Genomic DNA, 24,289 nt, shown 5'->3' on the forward strand with positions numbered 1-24,289 from the left:
TATCACATGTTAAGATTTAATAATTATTATAATAATAGTAATATTCAAAAACAATAAGAGTGTGCATTATATGCAAGGTCTGATATCAGTGCTCTTGGTTGGCCATTTGCTCTGTAAGTGTCAGTGGGCTGAAGACAGAGGCTGCAGTGTGGATAAAAATCCCAGCTGTGACACTCTGAGAGGAAAGAAGGCAAGGGAGGAAAGAACAGGAGTAGATTCAGAACCGGACAAAGGTAGCATCTATCTGCCGGACGGATGGAAGGGCCAGCATGATTTTGCGTCGGTACTGGGGATCTTTCTGGAGGGGGTTTCGCTCTAGGTAGACTGTTTCCAAGTTCTTTGCTCCTTTCAGCTCATCCAAGTCACTCCAACACTCAATGAGGTTATCATTCATCTGGGAAACACACACAGTAAAGCTTGTTTTAGAGACAGTGCAACAGCTAATATCCATGGTTGCTGACCCGATGGCATTAATACATGCTGATCCCATTACAAAGGAAAAACATAGGAGTAAAGATGCTGTTCTGCTTTCCCAATGTCCCACAGGTTTTGGGAAAAACCAGCAGCACAAATGAGTTTCCATCTTGCCCCTAATCTTTGAGCTTTGACATTGTAGTTCTATGCATTTACATTTAAACTTGGAAATAATTCATCCATGCTCTCAAGCCCATCTTCTCATGGTAGGCAGGATATGATCTATTGAGAATGTTCTTTTTCTCAGAAGATGCCTGTACTTGCCAGATTGCAGAACTGGGAGATTATAATGGGAGATAACAGGAATCTTGTATGAAGGAGCATATTTTAAAAATGATGCCCACTTGAGAAATTATTTTAAGTCATATATATATATCTATATATAGAACAGGGGTGTAGAAATCAAGTTATATCAAAAGAAGTGAGGATATTGCAGTTGGCATGTCTGTTCAGTGTTAGCCTCTGCTAAGAAAAGGAAAAAAAACAAATCTGTCTGGGCCATTTATTAATATTTATATGTCAGATTTCCACAGAGTAAAGCCTATACCATGAATCTATTTCCCAGAGCCCAAGTTTCCACTGATGCTGATGGAACCTTTTTTTTCTAAGCTTAACTGACATCCAGGATATGGTTTTCAGGGGGATGGCAGCTAGAAAGGGAAATGTTAACAACGCTTACCCATGTGCTGACGCCCCTTCCCTATGTGATCCTTCCCTGGGTGACAAACTAGAGAAAAAACTTCCACTGGTGCCAATGGAAGGTGATTTTTTTCTAAGCTGAATTGCAGTGGGGAGGGGGAAAGATTCAGGTGGGCAGAGCTGGGGAGGAAAAGTCTAACCCACTTCTCTCATGGTGCTATCAGCCATCCCCCCAACATGTCAATTCAGTTTCTAAAAATTGTTTCCATTGATTCTGATGAAAAATTATTTCTAAACATAAATGTTGTGCTAGGCAGGAGATTTGCAGGGAAGCTGCAGTTGGAGGGGGAACAATTAATCTTCCCCTCTGTATATGCTGTGGTAGCCCAAAATCCACATCTTAAACTTTCCCTTTCCAGGTTCACTCTGTTACCTTCACATGGCAGTTGTTGGTCCATCCATCCCTACTCCAAAGCTGCTTGTTCCTTCATGTCTCCACATCAATTCTCCTCCCTAACTTCCTCTCCTCACCTCCTCTGTCCCATTCACCAGCCCTCATTTCTCCCATTTCCTACCCAGCATTCTGAGTCTCTATTCCAATCAGAATTGTACACTGTATTATTTAATAAACGTAATGAGAACTGATAAAGTAATGAACTGAATGGGAAAATTGGAGGAGGCTCTGAGTGGAGCTTGGGAAGTAAAGTGGTGGAGACTTGGCCAGGGACCTCTTTTGAGTTAGTGCAGAGTCAAGTTTTTGAAGATTCATTTTAGTGTAAAAGGTGCCATCTTCAGGGAAGCATTCAATAGAAAAAAATACCAACCATTAATTTTGTGCATTTTCACACATGTTCACAGCCACTGCAAATTAATTATAACTGAAGAGGGACTACTGATTTGGGTGGGATTCAAATTAAATAATTTGATTTGGTATGATTTAGATAGGAATTAGTTGGCTAGCTTTTCTTCTGTGAAATTTAAATATATTCTAGCAATGATGTCTAAATATGTGTATAGACATATATTAACATATACACATCTTACGTAGATTTGTGTCCTACAGGCCCATGCACTGAATACTGTTAAATCTCAATTCTCATCTCAGTCCTCATTTCAGACTTACCCAGAATTCCTGGAGTTCTGTTAGATGGGTGATATTTTCAATCTTTTTGATCCTGTTGGCTGCAATGTCCAGCATTGTAAGTTTATTCTAAAAAAAAGAAAAAGAAAACTTCAGTCTCTCTTTTAGCCTTCCTGTATTTTTGCATCCTTGAGCCAAATGTTGGAATTGCTAAGGAGCATACTAGGCAGCAAATTATCCAGAGTTCATATATATTGCACTTAGCTGACTTCTTCTGCATATACCTACAATATGTTGGCATTCAAACAGAGAGAAGTAAGGGTAATTCCTTCAACTAGTTGATAATTAACAACCAGCAAGCAAGTTCGGACCAGCCTAGTAAGGTTGAGAGTCCATGCGCTCCACCTCCTGCAGAGATGTAATGCTTCCACTCATAAGAAAGCACAGCTCATTTTTGAAGAGAATAGTAATGGATTAAAGGGCCACAAGACTGCAGGGCATATTCCTTGGCAAGATGCAATGCCATGCTTTCTGCCCTAATGTTGGGTAGATTCTAGGGGTGCCATATATTGAAAGGAACTGCCAATATGGGTGAGGGGCAGAAACAATATCACGCATGCTTTTACCCTGTTCACTTTTTGAGAAGTTGTGCATGAAGTACCTAGGCTTGGTTCTGATCAATATGAGAGTTTGGTCAGACAGGGAAAAGGTTCTATTTGTCCAATCCAGAGAGTCGGCTGACATAGCAAAGAACAGCAGCCTTTCTGTGGGAGACTGTTAAGAGTCGCTTTAGTGCCCATTAACAATGCTGTGTTTGGGGGATATCTGTGGGACTGTGTAGATTTATGTAGATTTGTTTTGTTATGCCAACAAAGGTTCCTTGACTGAAACTATAGTTGTCAGTATGGCTGGCTGGGGCATGCTGGAAATTAAAGAACTTGTTTCTGTCTAAACATGCACAGAATTGACTCTAAGAATCTCCTGGGAGTATTAAAAATACCCTTTGCCTGGTGCAGAAAAGGTATCTGTGTAAACACCTCACAGGGCAGACTATTTCATAAAAGGCGGCTATGACACAGAAGGTCCATAGCCACTCTCTATGCATCTGAATGAGGAGGCCCTTGGAAAAGGGTTTTCTTGTTTTAATGGTTGCCTTGTTTAAAAAACTTTTTTGTGCTTCTTACTTGATTACTTCTTCGAATAAAATATTAAACAAAGCTTGTGAACACAGCTAGTGAGATGTCTGTTCTTTCTTCTATGAAGAATCAGGTTGAAGATACTGCTCTAAATGAGGAGGATTAAATTCAAGAGGCCTTTACACAAGGGGTATCAAGGTTTTGAAATAAAAATGGAAGCTTATATTCTGCTATGGAGAGGCCAAATAAGCTAGCCAAATTCTTCGCCTGTTCCTCGTCTTGAACCAAAATGCCCTTTCAGTTGCATGGGAACTACTGAAAGACAAGGAACTGTTATATTCCATTTTTTTTCTGTCAGAAGTTCCTCCTTCTGTTTTGAAACAATTGAGCAGACAGTGTCTCCCTGATTACAAACTCCTCTAGAATCTACAGATGCTGCACTATCTACCTAGACCCAATCATTAGCATGTAAATTGTTATGGACTCTGAATTTATACAGCACAGGTTCATAATCCAGTGTTTTTGCAATCGCTTACAAACAGCAGACAAGTGGCACAGTCTTCCTTAGCTCCTCTCTCCCAAAAAGGGTTAATGCATGCTTATATGGAACTACTGACTGATTGTGTTAAACAGAGCACAAAGCCTTGGACTCTCTTCTTTGTCCCATGTTCCATTTCTTGTCAAATCGCATTGCTTCTTTCTTTGCAATCATTCAAGCATACATCGAACACTCTTAGCCCTCTTCTATTGTCTCACCTTGGTCTCCTCACTTCCAGTAGTCTGCTGCCAAAATTATTCACTCCTCTCATCACTCTGCCCACATTTCCACCCCTCCTTCAATCTCTACACTAGTTTCTTGTCTACTCCTACATCCAACACATTGCATTTCCAATCCTTGACCATGCTGGCTGGGACTGAAGTTGAACATATTTGGAAGCTACCAGGTTGGGGAAGGCTGCTGTGCTGTAACTATGCCTTTCTATGTGTAACTGAAAGAAATGCATATTCTGTCTGTTTATATTAGCCTTCATTTCCATCCTCTTCCCTGGAGTGTATATCTCAATTGCAAACTTCTTGAGAAAGAAACCCACCTTCAAATGGGTTCTAAAGATTGTATACAGAAGGCACCAAACAAATGAATACAAACAAATAGCATCTCACATTGTTTTCCAGTCCTTCAATGACTTCTATGCCATTATGACTAAGGTACAGCTCACGCAAGTTCACCAGATTCTGCAGCCCTTCAATCTTGGTCAACCGATTACTCTAGAGTAGACATAAAAACCTGGGTTAGACACACAGAACCCTAGCTCTTTGAAAATAATGTTATGCATTTATGGAACAAGCTGTGACAGGATACACTACTATTCTTGAGCACAGTTATGCATGGGCTTCAAAAAAGAACAAATTTTCTTATATTCATTCATTTATAAATTATGCCTAAAGACCACCCATTCAAAAATGGTCAAGTCTTCAGGCCAACCTATATTCAAAGGTTGTTCTTTGAATTTTGTAATAATAGTCTTGCAACTGTCAAAAGGGTATGGAAAATCCATTTAAATCCATTTCCAGCATTAAGTTCAAAGAAGCAAGTAGATAAGGACGTGCATGGTCATCTCAATTGAGTACTTGAAGGTCTAAACAGCAACTACCACTAAGCTTATATAAGGAAGAAAGCAAACAAGTTAAGTGATCCCCTATTAATAAGCAAAAGGAGAAGTCCAGGACTGATACCTGTATGCTAAGCACTGTCAAATTTGTCAGGGCATCCAAGTTCTGCAACTTAGTGATTTTGTTCTTTCCCAGAAACAGGCTGTCCAGGTTGGTCAAGGCATCAATATTCTGAATTGCCTGCAAAATGTCGACAACAAGCAACATTACAATCCCTGATGCTATTGAGCGAACAACGCATCACTAATCTGCAACAGGTTTACGAGTAGTCAAGTCTGAAGCACAGCCAACAAAACCACTGCCTCACTTTCTCCTTTATCCTGACTGACATTTCAAGGCGCCAATGAGATTGCTCAAAACACAAGTTTCATGTTTTGATGATGGGTCATTTCTATTTTGCACTAACCAATCAAACTGAATTTGCACAGTATGAAATAAACCTATGAGTAATTTTCCTACATTTATTAAACTAAATAGCAACTTCCAAATTTCAGGTTTGAGCAGAGTCCTGAAGGGATTCCTTAAAAAGATGAAACTATTAGTCTAGCTCATTCAGAGCAAATGGCATGCTTAATCCTATTAACATAGTGTGCTTTGTTAATAATTGAACACTGAGGAAATCCATGCAGAGCTACAGCAATGAGGCAGTGCTTATTGGCAAAATACCCAAAGCAAGATGCTGGGGCTGAAGATATGGTCAGCTTTACCATCAAAAAATAATTAGTATTTAAACTCAAAAGTATTTACAACAAGGGGTATCTGAATACTGGTACAAAGACTATTTATTTGTGTGTTTATTTTTAAGTTCACCTTGTTGTGTCCTCACCTTTCAGTTCAGATCTTTCATCTTGCATTGTTAGCTTTTAGGTAATTAGTTCCACCATTCATTTTCACATTTTTTGTGCATATCACTTTACCTTTTTGTTACTGCTGTGCTTTTTACCTAGATATCACTATTTCTAAGAGCTAAGTGTACTCTGTCCTCATACTTTTTAGACTCCCTTTGCAAGTCATTGTTACAGCACAGCAGCTGTAACATACACTGTAGCATTCTTCCCTTTTCTGTTTGATGTGGCTGTTTTCTCAGCCAGATCTAGGAAAGATCTGTACTATGACAGAGAAAGAAATACTTACCCTGATTCGATTAGATCCCAGCTCTAACATTTGTAACTGCTGCAAGTTGCTGAGGTTCTCAATTTTGCTGATTTTGTTGTTGACCAGGAAGAGCTTCTTTAACTGAGTGAGCTGATCTAGTCCTTCAATATGCCGTAGGATGTTAAAAGAAATATCGAGGACGCTAATAGGCAACAAAGGAAGTTATCTCAAAACTAAGGAAAATAGTTCACATCCATTAAAACTATACCATATCTTTCCTTTAAGGAGCTGGAGGTACTGTACATGTGGATCCTGGAATCAAGCTTTATTATTACAAATCTAATCAAGGTTAGTGCATTCTATCCTATAATTTATGTCAATATATTTCCTAGTTTCATTCATGCAATCACATTTATTAAGTTATTTGCTTGCTAGAGAAGCAAAAATAGAGATAATAATCTAGGGCAGTTCATGGTCAAATCTGGATTTGTATACAGGTCTCCCAGACAACCTAAAACATCCACTGGACCACCCCTGCACAAGCAGTAAATTCACATAAATACACATACTGGCAAATTCCAGTTCTGTCAGATCATGGTTAAAGAAGGTTAACTATGGCTTGGTGAGATATTTAACTGAAAACATCATGGTTTGCAATTGGCCAGAGAAACCATAAGTACCTCTATAAGTGCCTCAAAGGGTGTCAAGAGGAAGGTCAAGATCTCTTCTTGCTGATACCAGAGTGTAGGACATGGAAAAATCAATCAAGCTGGGACAACCCAGATTCAGGCTGGACATCAGGAAAAGCTTTCTCACTGTCAGAGCAATATGACAGTGGAACCAGCTGCCTAGAATGGTGGTGGGCTCTTCCACACTAGAGACATTCAAAAAGAAACTGGACAGCCATCTGAGTGGGATGGTGTAATGTGGTGTCCTGCAACAGCAGGGGGATGGATTTGATGGCCTCATGGTCCCTTCCAACTCTAATATTCTATGATTTGAAGCATGGTTGCATACTATGGTTTGTACTAAGTATGGTTGGCACAAGAGCTAAACCAGAAGCTTAGATACAGCCATTATTCCAGCTCCAGAGGACACAAGCAGGAATGGAATGTTGGATCCTCTGGGTATCAGTTTACTGCAGCTCTCATCATCTTTAACAAGCAAAGTCAGTGGTTAGTAATGATGGGAACTGAAGTCCATCAACATATGAAGAGCCCCATCCCTGAACTAAAGACTGGAGTGCTCAGCAGGAGGAAATTTTGCCAAATGAACATTCCCTGTTTGCATGTTTAGCAGCTCAAATCTAAATTATGGTTAGCATAAAGCATGGTTTGGAATGATAACTGAATGTGGCCATTATCTTGCATGTGGCATTCATGGAAGTAAGGAAAGTTTTTCCTCACAGTAAGGAAAAAATGTAATTTAAGACTAAGCAAAACAAGTGTTAAAAATAATGCTTGTAATTCCAAAACCCACGGAAACTTATCTTGCCAGCATTGAAGTATTGTCATCGGCTTCAGTCCCACGCTGTCATTTCCAAACACAATTTGAAGTGTTAACACTACCTTTAGAATGGTATGCTACATAAGGAATGCCTGTTGTCATTCCACCTGCCCATGCACTGCGGTAATCTCTGGATGCTCTCCCCTGAGTGCACCCACCATCTCAGTAATGGTGGCCTGTTTGTGTATTTCCCTCTTCCAAAAGGCCCACACATTATCCATTGCTGCCAAGCAGAGATGCTTTCAATTTCCTAGGCTTTTAAATGTATTCCACTTTATCATATTATCATTAGTGTATTGGAGAAGTGTTTCAAGCTGCCCTAGAAAATCGATTGCAGCACAACACAGACATTAGAAAGTTCTGAAAGTCACACACACACACACACACACACACACACAGAGAGAGAGAGAGAGAGAGAGAGAGAGAGACAGAGACAGAGACAGACAGAGACAGACAGACAGACAGACTGTGCGCACGAGCACAGGCTCTATGAAGGAACACTAAAAGTTTCCCCATTGATAGCTAAAACAACCTCTTTGTTTTCTGTTCAGGTACTCACTCAAGGGCTGTCAAAGCCTCCAGGTTCTCAATCTTTCGAATCTGATTGTCATAGAGATCCAGCTCTTTGAGACTCTGCAAGTGTTCCAGGTTTTCAATGCACTTAATCAAGTTCTGACGGAGACAAAGAGTCTAATGGGTGGAGAAAAAAAATAATCAAATATGGGAAAACAAGGATGTGCAAGTCCATTGCTATTAAGTGTAGCTTTGAAAATAAGTTTTGATCCATTGGTTGCTGCCTCTTTCTGCAATTATTTGCTTTTCTTAGCTCTCCTAATATTTCCAAACAGAAGCCTCATGCAGAGGGCAAAATGTCCTACTGTGAGGTTTCATTGGGAAAAGCAGCAGGACCATACAATTGTTGCCAATATGGCAGTCTCTAGGCCGGAAAGAAACTAAAATCTCAGAGCATCATTGGATTGCTCAGCTGGGGAGAAGGATAACCAAACTACAAGTGGCACAGAGGACAGTGATCAGCTTGCCTGAGGCCCGTTTTTTAAAAAAAGCTGAAAAGCAGCCACGGGGGACCTGAATTAATTTTGAGCAAAGGCACTGAGAGAGGCATGTTTAATTCTTCCTGCCCATGCCTTTTCCTGATCAAAATCAGCTGCCAGTGTTGATTAGCTCAATTTCAGAGAAATGTCAAGTATCTGCATTATAGCCATCTTTCCCCCGACACCCATTTGAGGTTAGTAGTAACTTGGGCACATGGCAGTTGACTTCAGTTAGGGAAAATGTTGGGGTAAGTGGAAAAAGCTAAACATCCATTCTCTAACACTACTCCAAGCTAATTCATCTCCACTTTTTTCTTTAAAAAAAGAGGTTTGGATCATGGATCCTCTACACTGCATATAGCTTAGCCCAGAGCAGAATGCTGTTGCTTAGTGTCCTCTGTCTTTGCCCCACCACCTGGCTCTTAGGGAAAGTAGTGATAGCCCTTTGGAACATTCCCCTAGCTAGAAATATATAGCAGTCTGCTAGGGCTGCTGTTCACATACTCTCATGCAGAGAAGACTCCTTAACTAGATCCTCACCTTCACTTTCTTGAGTACCTCAAAACCCTCAATCTTGCCAATTCGGAAATGATTCAGATCAACATCCTGAAAGGCAAAAGAGCCAAAGGTTGTGGAAACATTAATGTAAAAGTTGATTCAATAATACTTCTTAATCAGCATAATGGTAGGCAAGTGTGAAAAAGCGCAGATCCAAAGGGATTTCTCAAAAGAATCTTAATAGTAGCTGTGTGCAGAAGAGCCGGCAGCTTTTGTCATCAAGGTCATGGAAAAGTTTAGAGCACAAACCCATTCACTGTGCACCACCCAGATGTCTTCCCTAAAGGAATGACGTGTGTTCTGTAAATATCAATGCTGAAGTACTCAAACAGGCATATAGGGTGTTAAAAGGCATACACTGAAAAAGCAACTTCCCCTTTATTCTTTTATGAACCAAATCCAGCTTCTATCCAACTTAGCTATAAAAGACAGAAGTACCTACACTGATTTCTATACCTATTCAGATGCCAGGTTATTTCCCCATAATTTTTAAATAATTAGTAATTCTAACTTCATGTCAGATTTTATATTTCCAGTAGATAGTCATTCATATTATTATTCCAAAATTATTCCAAATATACTGCAAAAGGGAAATCCAAACAAATGAGGCCTGAGTCTGTGCAGTGGCCATGAAATGAACAACCAGAATCCTTAAGGAACATTTCACACTGCCATGAGGAACATTTTATATCTCCCACTTACTAAGCATTCCTCCCCTATTTTTCTTCTAGGCACAATGCAAACTCTGTTATCCTGTGCAGAACTGTGCCAAATGCAACATTGCTTCTAAAGTTGAACAGGCCAAGTATGCTTCCCTGTTTTGGTGAGTGATGCACAGAAACATACAAACAGAGGAGGCAATGCAAACCATCTATAACCTAGCTGGCGTGACATGGCGGGCTCTTTGGGGGTTGAGCCGTGGTTTATGTGGGCAACATTTTGAATATGCAACTTATTACTGTGTTGTGCAAACCCAGCCAATGAGGGTTAAACAACATTTCACCCTCAAATAACCCTTGGGGACTGGCATGGTGACCTCTCACTTTGGGGTTGCCTATTCTGAACACTGCCTGGCATACACCAGTTAAACATTCCACACTGAGTCAGCTATGTCACAGGAGCTAACCCATTTTGTTCTGTAAACAGACTCATCAAGCAGAGTCCTCTAACATGCTGACTGATCAAGATTTTCCCCTATAGCTATTGATTTTAAAAGCATTTTGACAGCACAGATCTTCAAAGGTGAAGGCATGCACCTATGCTTTGATTCCCTTGGAATCAAGTTTCTCTCAGCAAAGTGTATTTGTTGCCTTTGAAGTTCTCTAATCTAATTTCTCTACTCAGCTTCTCTTATACAAAGAACTTTGCTCACCATATTTAAAGCTCAGAGGTTTTTTCTTTTATTTTTAAAATAAATATATTTTTTAAAGTTTCATAAATCTTGGGAACAAATGCTTGATTGACTAGGCTTCAGAGATTTTCCCAAAGCACTTTGCCTGGACATGGTGCGCTCTTCTGATGTTAGAATGTGAAACCTATCTTACCTCTGCTTCTGGATCCAGGCTAATTGTCTCCATATCCACCGGTGTCTCTGCTTCAGCTGCAAAAGAGCAAGAGCCACCTGCATAAGTCCATGTTGCTCAAACTGAAAGCAAAACTGCAGTTACCTCTCTCATAATACAAGCAAAAGCAGGCCTTCAAAGACAGAAGGAGCAGCCCATGTATTAAGGTTTTGCTACAACTATGCAAATCTCACAGAAGTCCTGAGACACTGTTGCCACCCTGAGCCATTGTGAAGGGCAGGATATAAGAACTATAAATAAGTAAGTAAGTAAGTAAATAAATAAATAAGTCCTTCCAAGCTAATGATCTCCTTCCCAGTACCAGGTAGCTATAGCCTGATGCACAGTGTACAAAAGAAGCACCCATATACCCTTGAAAAATCTACATTAGCAATTTTGTGTTTCAATAGCTAAAGAAGGCAGGTTAAGTGACGAACAGCTAACAGTAAAAAAATACTGTCATCACATATCATAGGTTACATGTGGATTCCAGCCATTTTCTCAATCTTCCACAGTGAAGAGGTAGTCTGTGCACTTTGGATAATATGATACAGTAGTTGTAATGGAAGAAACACATCTTTAGTGGCAAAATACTGACGTGCTTATCACAAGAAAATAGTGGTTAATAAGCTGTGGTGGATCAGTAACTACTTTATGCATGTTGGTTGCATACTGTCCAGATTTACAAAATTGACATCGCTGGGTGTGACTTCTGGACCAGGTTTGCACAATTATGGAGGGGAAATACACCAGTGTGGCTCAGTTTCTGCCCTATGGATGCCAGTTGTGAATCATCTACTTAACATAATTATGCTAGCTGAGCACAGATTGTCCTGATATGCAAATTAGGTGGGGTAGGTGGCTGAGGTAGCTTATGAACCATCTTCAAAAGCACAGCTTGTCTGAATCTGATTGACAAATCATCCAGCAACCCTACAATGGGCCATGTGTTCTTAATCACTCCAAATACCTCCTCTTTCTGGGTTCAGGGATCAAGATAACCTGCATATTGTGAGGGTAATTATGAAAACTGGGCCAGCATGCACTGTGACATATTAACATTGTGCCCACTAAAGCTAGTCACATTCTCCCGGGGTAAAAGGAAACCAAATGTACTTGTAAGCCATCTTGTCTTTTCATTGGTGGCTAAATATTGCTAGCAGTTTGAAGAAACAGTTTCATCTCTCTGACCTTTAAAAAAGATTCTTGGAACTATAAGCACTCTCTAAGAGGGTGTGCACAAATGGATATGGACACAGTGCTTGCACACGCTTTATTTGGAAAGTGTGTGGATTCTGTCCTTCATTTTTGAGCAACATAAAAGAAAACATGTATATTAACACAAAGGATCTGCAGGAATCTACTGAACAAGAATCTACTTAATCCTCTCTTAAGCAGGTCTCCTACTTTCCTCAGTAGATCTGCTCAATCTCCCTTACCATACTTTACAGTTGAAATTCTCTTCCAGAAACACTACACAGTGCCACCTTCTCTCTCTCTTCAAATCTTTTCTCTGCAAGTTCTTTTGTTTCACCTAATCCACAGACACACAAAAAATGAACCTTCAAAATATAGGAAGCTATCTTACAATGAGTCATACCCTTAGTCTATATAGCGTATACGCTCCCCTCCTTACTTAAGCAGTTCTCCAGGGTCTTAGGTAGAAATGTTTCCAGCCCTATTTGGACATGTGGGGGATTTGACTTGGGAGCTTCTGTGCACAAAACGTGTACGCTACCACTGACACAGGGCCCTTTCCACTTCAGTATGTGTAAATGCATCGGCTCATTTTCTGCCATTGTTCTCCTTGCTGCTTTCTTCTCTCAATCTTTCGGTTGCTTTCCAACCATAGTTACATCTCATAGTTACCTGGGTGGTTTGTGCAGGAGGATTGTTCAAGACAATGGTAGTGATGCTAAGGCTAACTCTAGTGCTGGGCAGAAGGCAATAGTACACCACTTTTGAATGTGCTTCCCTTGTCAACCCTATGAAGAAACAATCCAAAATGAAACGATAGTGCCAGAAGATGAGATTGCCAGGTTGGACACACCTAACCAAGTACTCAGGAACAGCAAAAGACAAGTGCAAATAACTCTTGCAACTAGCTTATTATGCAACTAGATCAAAGTCTAGTGGCTGACATGAACAAAGGCAAAAGGAGAGTCCAACACTTCACAACACATACAACTGGAGAACAGAATGTGAACAGTATGAATCAAGGTAAACTGGAAGCTGTAAAGCAAGAAATGGAACAGTTAAACATTTCAGTTCTTGGTGTGAACGAACTAAATTGGACTGCAATTGGACATTTTTCAGTTGGACAAACACAAAGCGCTTTACTCTAGAAACGACAAACTGAGAAGAAACAAGAATACCTGTAATACTGAGTTTAGATATAGTTCACTACTGCCTGTGCTACAATACAAAATCTGAATCAATTCTTGGAAGAGCTGTTAACATAGCATAACAAGTTTATGCTCCAACAACAGATGGTGAAGGAGAAATTGAAAAATGCTATGCAAATGTCCAAGAGTAAATTAGTAATACACCAAAACAAGACATGCTGATAATCATAGGAGATTAGAATACAAAAGTAGGAAAGAAAGCAGAATCAAATGTTCTGGGAGACTTTGGATTAAGGGTCAGAAATGAAGCAGGGAATGTCTCATTTTGTGAAGCTGATCATGTGTTTATCGCAAATACTTATTTCAGGCAACCAACCAGGTGACTGTATATGTGGACATCACTGGATAGTCAATACAGAAATCAAACAGACTATATAATTGGAAATACAACATAGTTGAACTGCGTTTTCACTGCCAAAACAAGACCAGGAGCAGACTGTGATAATGACCATAAGTTGAAAAAGATCACTAACAGAAGCACAGTGCCAAAATACAACTCAAATAATATGCTTGAGGAATTTAAAGTCCACATAAAGAAGAGATGTGCATTACTGAACTTAACCAATCTTGAACTAGAAGAACTATGGACTGAAACCAGAGGAAGGAATGCAGAAATACAATTTCAGTAGCAAAAAAGAAAACAGCCTAGATAAATGACAGAAGAAACACAGTTGCTAAGTATAGGTGAAAAGCAAAAGTAAATTGTGACAGAAATAGATCTGAATCCCAAATGTAACCTTTCAGTAGCTATCACATAGGGACAAAAATAACTACCAGTGCAAAGAACAACAAAAGAGGAAAATAGGGACCTCTTCCAGATGATCCAAGAAATCAAAAGGAAATTCAAACCTAAATTAGGAAAGATCAACACGTGAACATATTATCTGAACAGGATAAAATAAAAAAGATGGAAACAAGATACATAAGAAGTATACAGAAGATATGAAAGATGACAGACTCTGTCAAAAAGAGCATTAACAAAATCATTGACTTTTCCTTCCTCAAAAGCAGTGGCTAAACTAAAGGAAATTTTGATTCAAATGGTGTATTTTTCTACCCCAATGAACCTGTTACATTTTGGTTGTGCCAGTGTGATTCCTCAGTAACACCCAGTTCTGTTATGCAACATTTAGTTTTTCCCTACAGAAAGGATTTGTGAGTTTATCATAGGATATACTTAATCAGAAAACCTAGTCACACACAGCATTATGAGGATTAATGTTTTTATTAATAACTGCACTCTGAGAGAAGACTCAGCCCCACAAATTAGGTATTTTGAGAGTTACTCTATGCACTGCAAATGTAAGATGTGTACAACACCAAAACAGGAATGCCTATTAGGAACCACACTTGGTTATTACCTTCATCTATATATTAGTGTTATTTTACTTGTGTGTGCTCTCTCCCCCACTTTCTCCACCCCCACCCCCGCTGCCCCCACACAAAATGCTACCTCCACAAAACTCTGGGAAGCACAATGCCAGGGCAGTAAGATTTAAACATTGCAGAGCTGTGGTCTCTGGCGAGTTCATCCTTATAGCAGCATTGAACATATTTTTTGAGATCTGAATATAGGGAACTGCCTTATACCAGGTCATATAATTTGTCCCAAGCCCTACACAATCTCCTTCCACAACCTGGAACCCTCCAGAAATTTCAGACTACAACTCCCAACATTCCAGACCACTGGCCATGCTAGCTGGGACTGATACATGAAATCCCCTGTATTCAGGTTAAAATTCTAATTAAATTTCTTAATTTAATTGCCAAATAGGTAACATTCATCTCTACAGTTTTGTGAATGTAGTCATCAGGGGATTTTTATAGCTACCAATGAACTAGTTTGCTCCATTGGCTTCTATAAAATGTGGCTGTGCTGCAGCAATTGTAGCCCGCATGCATATTTTCCAGGCTCAGTTGAAGCTATAGCTAAATGGATGTGTCTAACAAATGGTGCTGGAGGAGAGCTTTGCAGATACTGTGGACCAAGAGAAAGACAGTCAAGTAGTCAAATCAAGCCAGAACTTTTCCTGGAAGCAAAAGTGACAAAACTGAAGCTGTCATACTTTGGGCACAAGGCAGGACTCACTGGAGAAGAAAATAAAATTCAAAGAAAAAAAAGGAAGTATAAATATGAGATGGAAGAGGAGGAAGCCAGAGAGGAAGCCACAGCCTTAAGATTACAAGAGCTGAGTAGGGCTGTCAAGGACAGGACATTTTGGAGGGAATGTATTCATAGGATCTCATAAGTCAGAGGTGATGTGATGGCACATGACAACAAATCCTGTATCAGTTTCATGATGCAATTTAGATTGTGGTTATTTTAATACAAGCTGCTTTGACCAGGTTTTAATTTTGGGAAAGCAGGGTATCCCCATCATTTTCATTTTGGTAACAGAGGTACAGACATAGTTACAGCTGAAAAGACCCAAAACAAAGAGGAATTTGAGGCCTAGAGCAGCCTTCCCCAACCCAGTACCCTTCAGATGCTTTGGACTTTATCTCTCATCAATTCCAGGCAGCATGGCCAAGGCTGAGGAATGCTGACAGTTGTAGACCAAAACATCTGGAGGATACCAGGTTGCAAAAGTTTGTCCTTTTCTCTTCCTCTTTCTACACCCCCATGTCTGAAGTGCTTCCTTTCTGCCTATCCCACAGGTATCTCAGGGAAGGCTGGCCTAAGATATGGAAGCAGTTAGGGTAGAACATTGAGCCAAGAAAAGGAATGACCCAGGACAAAGAAACGAGGGCCAAAATAACTGGGAATTTGAAGCTAGTATCTCCCCACCTACTCTGTATGCCCAACATTTCCATACTCGTACATGTGCCTACCATTTGAGGAGCATTTCATATGGATAATATATGCAGGTCCTTGTGGGCTGCTAACACTCCAATTAAATATCCATTCTCATGATTATTACTTTCAGTTGCCGAAACCATCAATCTTCAGATATGATAAGGATAAATGTATCCTTGCATTGTGTGTGTGAACAAGGTAGAATTACAACTCTGGATTCCAGGACATAATATTCACTCCAAACATTTCATTCAATTATTTCAGTGAACATATCCAAAGTGACCACCTGCTTACCATGCACCCGTTTAGGATCAAAACTGTCAGGAAGTCATAATCAAAGCTGCTGTCACGATGTGTTAGATAGTCAGCTGATAATTTTGCCAATATGTGATAGAGGCAGAAATCGAGTTCCCTCTGTGAGCTCTGCATACGCAAGCAATGTACAATGGAAGAATCCAGACTGCCACAAGGCCAAAACTGCATGTGTGCAGCTGTTGAAATACAGGCTGTAAATAATGCTCAGCCCAAACAAAATGGGTTGGAAGAAGCAGGCCACTGTACTGAGCCGTCTGGTCAGGATTAGAAAAACCAAGAGGGACCTTGAGAATGAAAGCAAAGAGAGTTCTCTGTGCAACAGTAAGCTACCAAATCGTTATGAACAACAGTCCGAGAGGCTGTTCCAATTGTCTCAATTGCTCTCAGTCTCATCCATCCTGGCAGAGCAATTTGTTCATGATGCTGCCAGAGTCACAGGCAGACAATTGCTGTCATTATGCCCAAATTAAAAACACTTGCTCCCATTCCAGAAAATGGCCGTGCTCTCTAGAAGAGGTCTAACAGGGCAGATTACTTCAAGGTGGCAAATAAGTTGGCAGGGAAATGCCTGTTTTTGTCAAAGATTCTTGAACAGAAATATACAAGTTCTGAAGTCAAGTCTAAATGATAGGCTTCCCAAATCCCACACTTTGAAGTCCTCTCTAATAACTCTAGTATCTCATCTTCATGGCACTGCTTAATGCTATTATCATCTCATCCCACATATTTAATTGGTGTGCCTGTCATGTTAGCAGCATGAGCCCTTCAAGACAATTCAGACTCTCACTCTTCTGTACAATAAAAGTAATTTGAAAGTTGCACATATAGCACAAAGATGTTCTTAATGCTAGATTCTAGAAGACATAATTACACTTCTTGACATTTTAACACTCCAGGTCTCCTTATGTACTGGTACCTAACACAATTACTTTGGAGTGTAATTATTTTCCCTATGCAATAGTATTACTGAATAACAGTAAATTATCCAATAACCTACAGTGAGATAGCTAATAAATAAAAGTTATGTGTGTATGCACACACATAGGAAATGTGAAATAAACAGAAATTCTTAACTCAAATACATGTTTTCAACATAAATATTTCCAGTGTTTCCTCAATCATTTTGTTCTCTAGTGAGTCTGCAGTACATCCAATGTGTTTCAGAAGTGGAAGCAAATAGCAATTCTGCCCACTCTAGCCTTGGATAACAAATGGCTGTTATAAATGCACCAGTCAGACTTTGCCTGGAAAAACTAAAGTTAAACTCATCAAAAAAGGAAACTGAATTCTTATCCCTAAATGTTCTTGTGCTTCTTAGCAAAGATGGAACACCAATGGAAAATTCTAAAACAATCCAAGGGTACAACTAGATCAGCCCAAAGTACCTGCACTACTGCAGAGCAAGAGACTAATTAAAACAAAAACAAAACATTTGCACCAGTAAGACAAATATTTATTTTCCTTGCAAAGCATGTTGTTCATCAAAATGGGCAAGAATGGCTCAGTCCTTGGCAAAGGTAGTCAAGGTGACTGTGGAACAAATGAGGGGCTGCCCCACTATTGTAATTTTGAAATCTATCAACTTAATTGCTGTGCTACATTAGAAAGGGAAAAAAGGGTTAGAAATCTAAAATTGTCAAGTAATACAGTTTCTTCTGTAGTTGTCTATCATGCAAGAGATGAAGAAAGACTGAAATCAAGTGCTATGAAAGAATAATATATGGTCTTGCTTAAGAACAAACATATTATCAGACTCCTCACTTGCATGGGCCTGCATCATAGGACAGCTTGAAAATGTATCTGGACAATCTATTCACTTGGATGTAATATTTGCAAGTCTAGAGCAACCAGCTAACTGCCAAGCTACCAAACACCTTTCAGTAGACTTTAAATACAGTGTAAGGCCATCTCATTTCATTAAATCTCAAGTGCTAATTTCCTTTAATGCCTAGTTCAGTCTTTTCCAACCTGGTACCCTCCAGAAGTGTTCACCACATTTCCAGAATTCCAGCTATGCTGATAGGGAGATTCTGGGAAATGTAGTCCAACCCTTCTTGGAAGTGAAAGTTCCCCACCCTAGTGGGGAAGACTGCACTAGTTTATTTTATGGTTTGTTCACATTCTGTATCAAAGCATGGTATAAAACATTTGATCATTATGTACAACAGTGGTACACAGTGTAACAGAACAACTGCTGGCTTTCAGCAAGAGAAAAATGAGAGAAAATAAACATTTAGATCCAAGAGAAACTACTCTTGATGTCTAGACCCTCTACTTTAGAGAGCACACACAAACTCTCCTTCTAAAAGAATGCCAATATGACTGTCTCATGAGCTTACAAATTCCAATATACACAATATCAGGCCACCTCTTCATTATGAAGTAGAGATCACTCCAGATCTGTCTGTTCCTTCCAGTAAAGATTTCTTGTTTACTCCAAAACAGTATAATGGTAGCTGGATATTACAAGGCATTTAAGTAAAAAGGAAAAAAAACTTATGGTAACCTAAACATTGCAACTATTGTTCAACTTAATAGCAAATTAGAAAATAAAGTTTCTAAAATAAAGGACATTTTATTACTGTCCAAACAGTAGTTGCATGCCCAAACACTGGTTCTTCCTGCTAAGAGAAACACGTTCAAATGTATAGACCATAGAACCTTTCTTGAACAAGACTATAAGAAGTCATCTTGAATTTTAATTTCAATAATGTTGGTTCTCTATGTTCAGTCCATTTCCAACCACATACAACCTCTGCTAGGTAAGAAATTATAAGGCTTATAACAGTGGTGGCAAACCTATGGCATGCAAAGCCCTCTCTGTCGGCATGTGAGCCAAGTTGCCCCAGCATTGTCCCAGCAGCCAAGCATTGGATAACAGCAGACATAGAGGCCATGCGCATGCTCGGAAAGGAGTAGTGGTGCCAGGCGATGACATCACAAGCCACGACTCATCCGAGCTTTTGCATGGCCAATCAGTGCACTGCCAAGGAGAGGGGCGGGTGTGTGTGTGTGTTTGCTTGGACTGGCTGATTTCAGGTTTTATTGCGGTGTTGAACTTTGTGATAAGTAAGTGGGGTTTGGGCACTTGGTCTCTAAAAGGTTCAACATCACTGGCTTATAATGTAAGCTGCTATCTCATGTTAGGAAGATGTTAATGTGGATGTTATATGAATCCAGAAAGAAAAATATGGGGGTCGGGGGAAAGAGAAGCAAAAATCTTGTTCATAGAAGCTAAACACACCAGAATATTAAATCATGGATGGACAACTTGAGCCCTCCAAATATCTGGCCCTACAATACTTATCAGCCCTACCCGTACAACAGATGTTGAGGGTTCATGGGATTTGTAAATTATAACTTCTGGAGTAGCACAAGTTGCCCACCCCTGAATCTTATATTAATTCATACATTTCCTTTCCATTAAAAATCACACAAGTTCTCAGATTATCAAAGAGCTATAATGTACAAAACCACTGCTAACTTGTACGGTGAGAACACAATGAACCATTTAAAAAAATCACACCATAAAGCCTGATGCTACAATAACACTTGCCTTCTAAACCTTGAGAGATGGCACACCATTTCTTTTATATGCTATATCCTTTTTAGAACAAATTACCTGTTGAGTTCTCTCCATTCTGCTCATCCCTTAAACTCTGTTGACTGAGGTCTGTTACTATGCAAACTGCATGCTTCTTGCCTTCATCATCTCCTGACTCTTCAGACTCAATCCTTCTGTCAACTAAGTAAAATACACAGAACAAGACTAATTTAGTTCAGAAAAAAGGATGGGGTAAAGTATAAAATATCCACAAGCTATTAATGACAATAGAGCTTCTGCATTTACAAAGTAAGAGACAGGCAGCCTGATTCTGTGCATGGTGAATGAGAAATCCCAGTGGGTTCAAACAGGATTCACATACCTGAAGACCTAATTGCTAAGTATTCTAATAGTCCATATGAACCAAGTTTGGGGTGGTACAGTATAGCAGTATATTTAGCTTACATATAATTGTTTTTATAAATTGCTATATACTTGGGTGATTGAATTGCATATCTTAAATTATTAAGCTGAGATATGAATATGATTTGTAGCTGTTCATGTAGCTGCTTTTGCTTTATGTTCACACATGGGATTGAGCAGGGCCTTGACATCTGAACTGTGAAACTCTGAACAAGCACAGATATTAAGCTATCTGATTACTCTGATGCAGGCCCTGGCCCCAAAAGGCATTGCAGGTCTCAAACCTGCCTATAATCAGATGCCCAATAAATGACTGGTGGTAACTCCATGATAAGGAAAGAGAATTGTACCCTGTTGCAATTCAAGTCCCTTTTTTGCCAGTCTAATGGTATGGATTAAAAGCATAGCACAGAGGCCTTTACAGGGCTGGATGACATAATACTGTTACCCATGGAATAAGGTATCTCCTTATTCTATTCACAGGCTAACTAGACTTAACTCAACACTGGTGACAGTCCATCAACACAACTGTGGGCATCAACCAATGTAAGCTGTAATCCTATACTCACCTACTTGGGAATAGGGCCCATTGAACACATCTGAATAAACATAAACTGGATTTAATTGTTTTGCATCCCCTTTAGATGGCCATGCTATTATTTCAGTTATAAAGGACCCAGTTAAGATTTCTCCTCCTTGTCCTTCCATGCTTTACAACTAGTTGTACATATCAGTTAGACTTTAAATTAATCTCTGCAAAAACTGCCAGTACTGATTAGAATAATACTTTGTTTATGTACAGTTTCACATTTTATTATTTATTTATTTAGGGGACTTCTATGCCGCCCCATTCACCGAAGCCTCAGGGCAGCTCACAACCATAAAAAAATAGAATCCAATAAAACAATATAAGTTAACAATATAAATATATAACAATATAACCACTTAAAACATAGTACCATCATGAGTAAAACTGAGGTTGTGTCTACTGCCACATGTAAATGCATTTAATTGCAAGTAAGTCCCTTTCTTGTAAAAAGTATAGTCAAAGAGAAAAATGAGCATTAGTATAATAAACATACCAGACTAAAGACCCAACTATACAATTGGGTGATTGTGGTATGTTCATGCTGACCCAGGTGCTAGTGCCAGGCCTAATATCTTGCTTACCTGCCAGTCTCTGGCTGGTAATTTGCAGGAAGCCCCAGGTTGTAGGGTCCTGCACACTGGCCTAGTGGTCCAATCCTAGTCTGCACCACTGCCAATGGTCCATATTCCAGTCTTACATTGCTAGGTAAGACTGCTCATTGCTTTCTTTACAATGTAAAGCAAAGCAGGAAAACACTGAAGTTGAGGCAATGGAGCAATCTGAGAAGGAGCTAATGGATCACTGAGGAAAATAAAAGGTATGGGTGAAATACGGTTTAATGAGTCAGTAGCAGCTTGAACTGCAAGCGTCAAGGATTCTTACAGCCAGTCAGCAATGCCATTTGAGCTGCTGGAAGGCAGAGTCATCAAATGTCTTTTCTTCCAAAACCTATTTAAAATGACTGTCCATTCACAACCCTATACAGGATTGTGGTTATATAATTTAAGAGTATAACAGAAGTGGAGCAGCACAGCAGTAAAGTGCTCTTCGAAAAGAATAAAATAAATAGGGAGATGGAGACATCTGGCAACCTACAGGAGAGGAAACAGGGCAGGCTTGGGTGGCGGCTGCAATTAAAGGAGACTACAGTTGCCTCGTGTATGCTTGGGAGGCACTTACAGCCACCCCCTTCCCACAACACAATACACACACCACCGACTGACTGGAATGCATATACAGCGCTTTCACCCAACAGCCCAAAAACAGCTTCCCTGGCCAACACATTGGAAGCCCCTTCCACAGCATCCTCCACCCATATAAGGCCAGCGCCCACGGCTGCAGAGACCCCCAACCCAATCTCCCGCAGCTGCTATAGCAAGCCCGACCCTGCTCTAACCCAGATTCAGACCCCGCGCGCTACCATCAGGCCTCTCACCCTCCATCATCTCCTGAGCGCCCTCCCCACTCTCCGTCTCAGCTGCCGCCGTCGTCGCCATAATGCTTGGCTCCCCTCCCCCTTCCGGCATCAGACGCAACTCCCGGAACAACCAATGAATAACTCAATCGCAACGGCCTCCATCCAATCATAGGGTCAACTTCTCCGCAGAGACTCCCGTGAGAGATTTTGCGCCTGCGCGTTGCCCCGCGGCCTCCTGGGAAATGTAGTTTTTCCTTAGGGATATTGGCCACTATCCAGGAAAATACGGGCAGGAGGATCTCAGGAGAACTGGGTGGGCAAGTGGGTATCACCCCAGCTACGTTTGGTGGACAGTTGTAGCAATACTGCAGGCTATTGTCATTGCTGGTTCTTGATTGGAATTAAAATCCAGCTGCTTTTAATCCAGGATGAGACATGTGAGCAAATATAGGTGCAGAAAATTGGAATTATACAGGGTGGAAAGAAGGAGAGTCAGTTTATATCTTTAATGGGATTTACCCATCCCCGGACTGCTTTGGAGGAAAGATGTCGCTTTCTCTTTCTGGTCCAAATACTGTGGTTCTGGTGCCTGGCCTCTGTGGTTTTCTTCAGTTACTCACTACAATGTTTTATGTGGGTTTTCCTTCCCTCTTTAAAAGACGTTTGCTATATATATGTAAAATCGATATAATTGTAAACAAAGAGGTATAAGAGTCCCGTGGATCAGATCTAAGATCCATTTAAGGGCTAATTCTATGCGAGATTTTTTTTAAGTCCTACTAGGCTAGGAAATACTGGAAGTTACAGGATGTTTTCTAAATAAACATGCCTAGAATCGCACTCTTAGATCAGAATTTTGTTGCCAACATTAACGTCTCAGAAATCCACAAAAGACACGAAGGGAATAACTCTTCTCTGTGCCCAACCCCTGTTCCTGCAACTGGTATTTAGTGGCATACTGCAACTGAATATGGAGATTCTTTATGTCTGTTAATAGATCATCCACATGCTATCATCACTTCTTGCAGTAAATTTCATAAATTAAAGTGTGTAAAGTTCTGTCTTCTTTTAATGACCCTTAGCTTTAATGATGTAAGAGAGAATGCAAAACTCTCAACTTTCTCAATACCATGCATAACTTTAATAAACCTCTATTATACAACCTATTTGTTGTGTTTTATTGAAACCAGAAGACTAAAATGCTTGTAAGGAACATGTTAATCATTCCTTAGTGATAAATTAGAAATTTGGGTTGTTCAAAGATGGCAAATTAGTCCCTTTTGCTACAGTAGATACGGTGTTCATATAGATTCTAATATCATAGAAATATTTGAATGAGAGATACAGTGTTTTACTTATACCACAAATATGATCATATTGGGTTTCTTACTTGCATTATTAATAGCATACATTCAATTGAATGGGAATTGATTTTCAGATGTAGAACAGTACTCAAGTGTTGCATTGTTACAGTATATACCCACTATATGCCACAATCCCATACATATCTAGAAATAAGTCTAATGGAATTAAATGGGATTTACTTCTCAGTAGATAAGTATGCCATTGTGCTGTTGCTGATGAAAAGTCACCATTATGTAATCTTAAAAATGCATTTGATGTTGTTTTATGAGCAGGGCTGTTTGAAGATGTTTTGCCACCTGTTATATAGGGCAAGGATTCTGATGTCACAGGCATTTCTGGAGCAGTTCATTTGGCTAAGAAATATGTAGCAGAGGAACTAAGGGTTGTATGTTACTTCTAATATGATAGGTACATTTGGAATCACGCCTCTCATATTAGAAGTAGAAATGGCATTCTAGGTACCTGTTTAATCTGGCTGCATGATTAAGCTGTCTCCTACTAAAAGGAGGACTGTTGGTTGGGATGTTATATGATAAAAATCCTAAAAGTTCTGAAGCTCCAATTTTAATGGATTGTATATATGAGTTTTACAGTCAGTTTTAAATAAGAACCCATATTAGAAAATGCACAAATTCCAATACAGTGTTATAACAATGGGAA

At 39.8% G+C, this 24,289-nt stretch overlaps 1 protein-coding gene across 1 annotated transcript; it reads right to left on the reverse strand.

The window, feature by feature from the left end:
* Positions 1-22,376, reverse strand: PPP1R7 (protein phosphatase 1 regulatory subunit 7). Its single transcript, XM_044432873.1, has 10 exons — positions 22,283-22,376; positions 19,914-20,036; positions 10,757-10,812; positions 9,195-9,260; positions 8,162-8,292; positions 6,136-6,298; positions 5,065-5,181; positions 4,492-4,596; positions 2,237-2,323; positions 1-394 (listed from the first exon to the last, which is right to left on the reverse strand). Exons 1-10 carry the CDS (start codon positions 22,371-22,373, stop codon positions 218-220), a joined length of 1,116 nt encoding a protein of 371 aa, XP_044288808.1. The 5' UTR covers positions 22,374-22,376; the 3' UTR covers positions 1-217.
* Positions 22,377-24,289: the final 1,913 nt, after the last annotated feature.

Source organism: Varanus komodoensis, unplaced genomic scaffold (genome assembly GCF_004798865.1).
Source record: "Varanus komodoensis strain SLA01 unplaced genomic scaffold, ASM479886v1 scaffold25, whole genome shotgun sequence".
NCBI lineage: Eukaryota > Metazoa > Chordata > Lepidosauria > Squamata > Varanidae > Varanus > Varanus komodoensis.

Excerpts from the sequence above, each read along its gene's own strand:
- PPP1R7 (XM_044432873.1), bottom strand. The coding sequence starts at position 22,373 with ATGCCGGAAGGGGGAGGGGAGCCAAGCATTATGGCGACGACGGCGGCA. Across the intron at positions 6,299-8,161 it reads GAGGCTTTGACAGCCCTTGA|CGTCCTCGATATTTCTTTTA; the intron begins GTGAGTACCTGA and ends GTTGCCTATTAG. Across the intron at positions 395-2,236 it reads CAGAACTCCAGGAATTCTGG|ATGAATGATAACCTCATTGA; the intron begins GTAAGTCTGAAA and ends TGTGTTTCCCAG.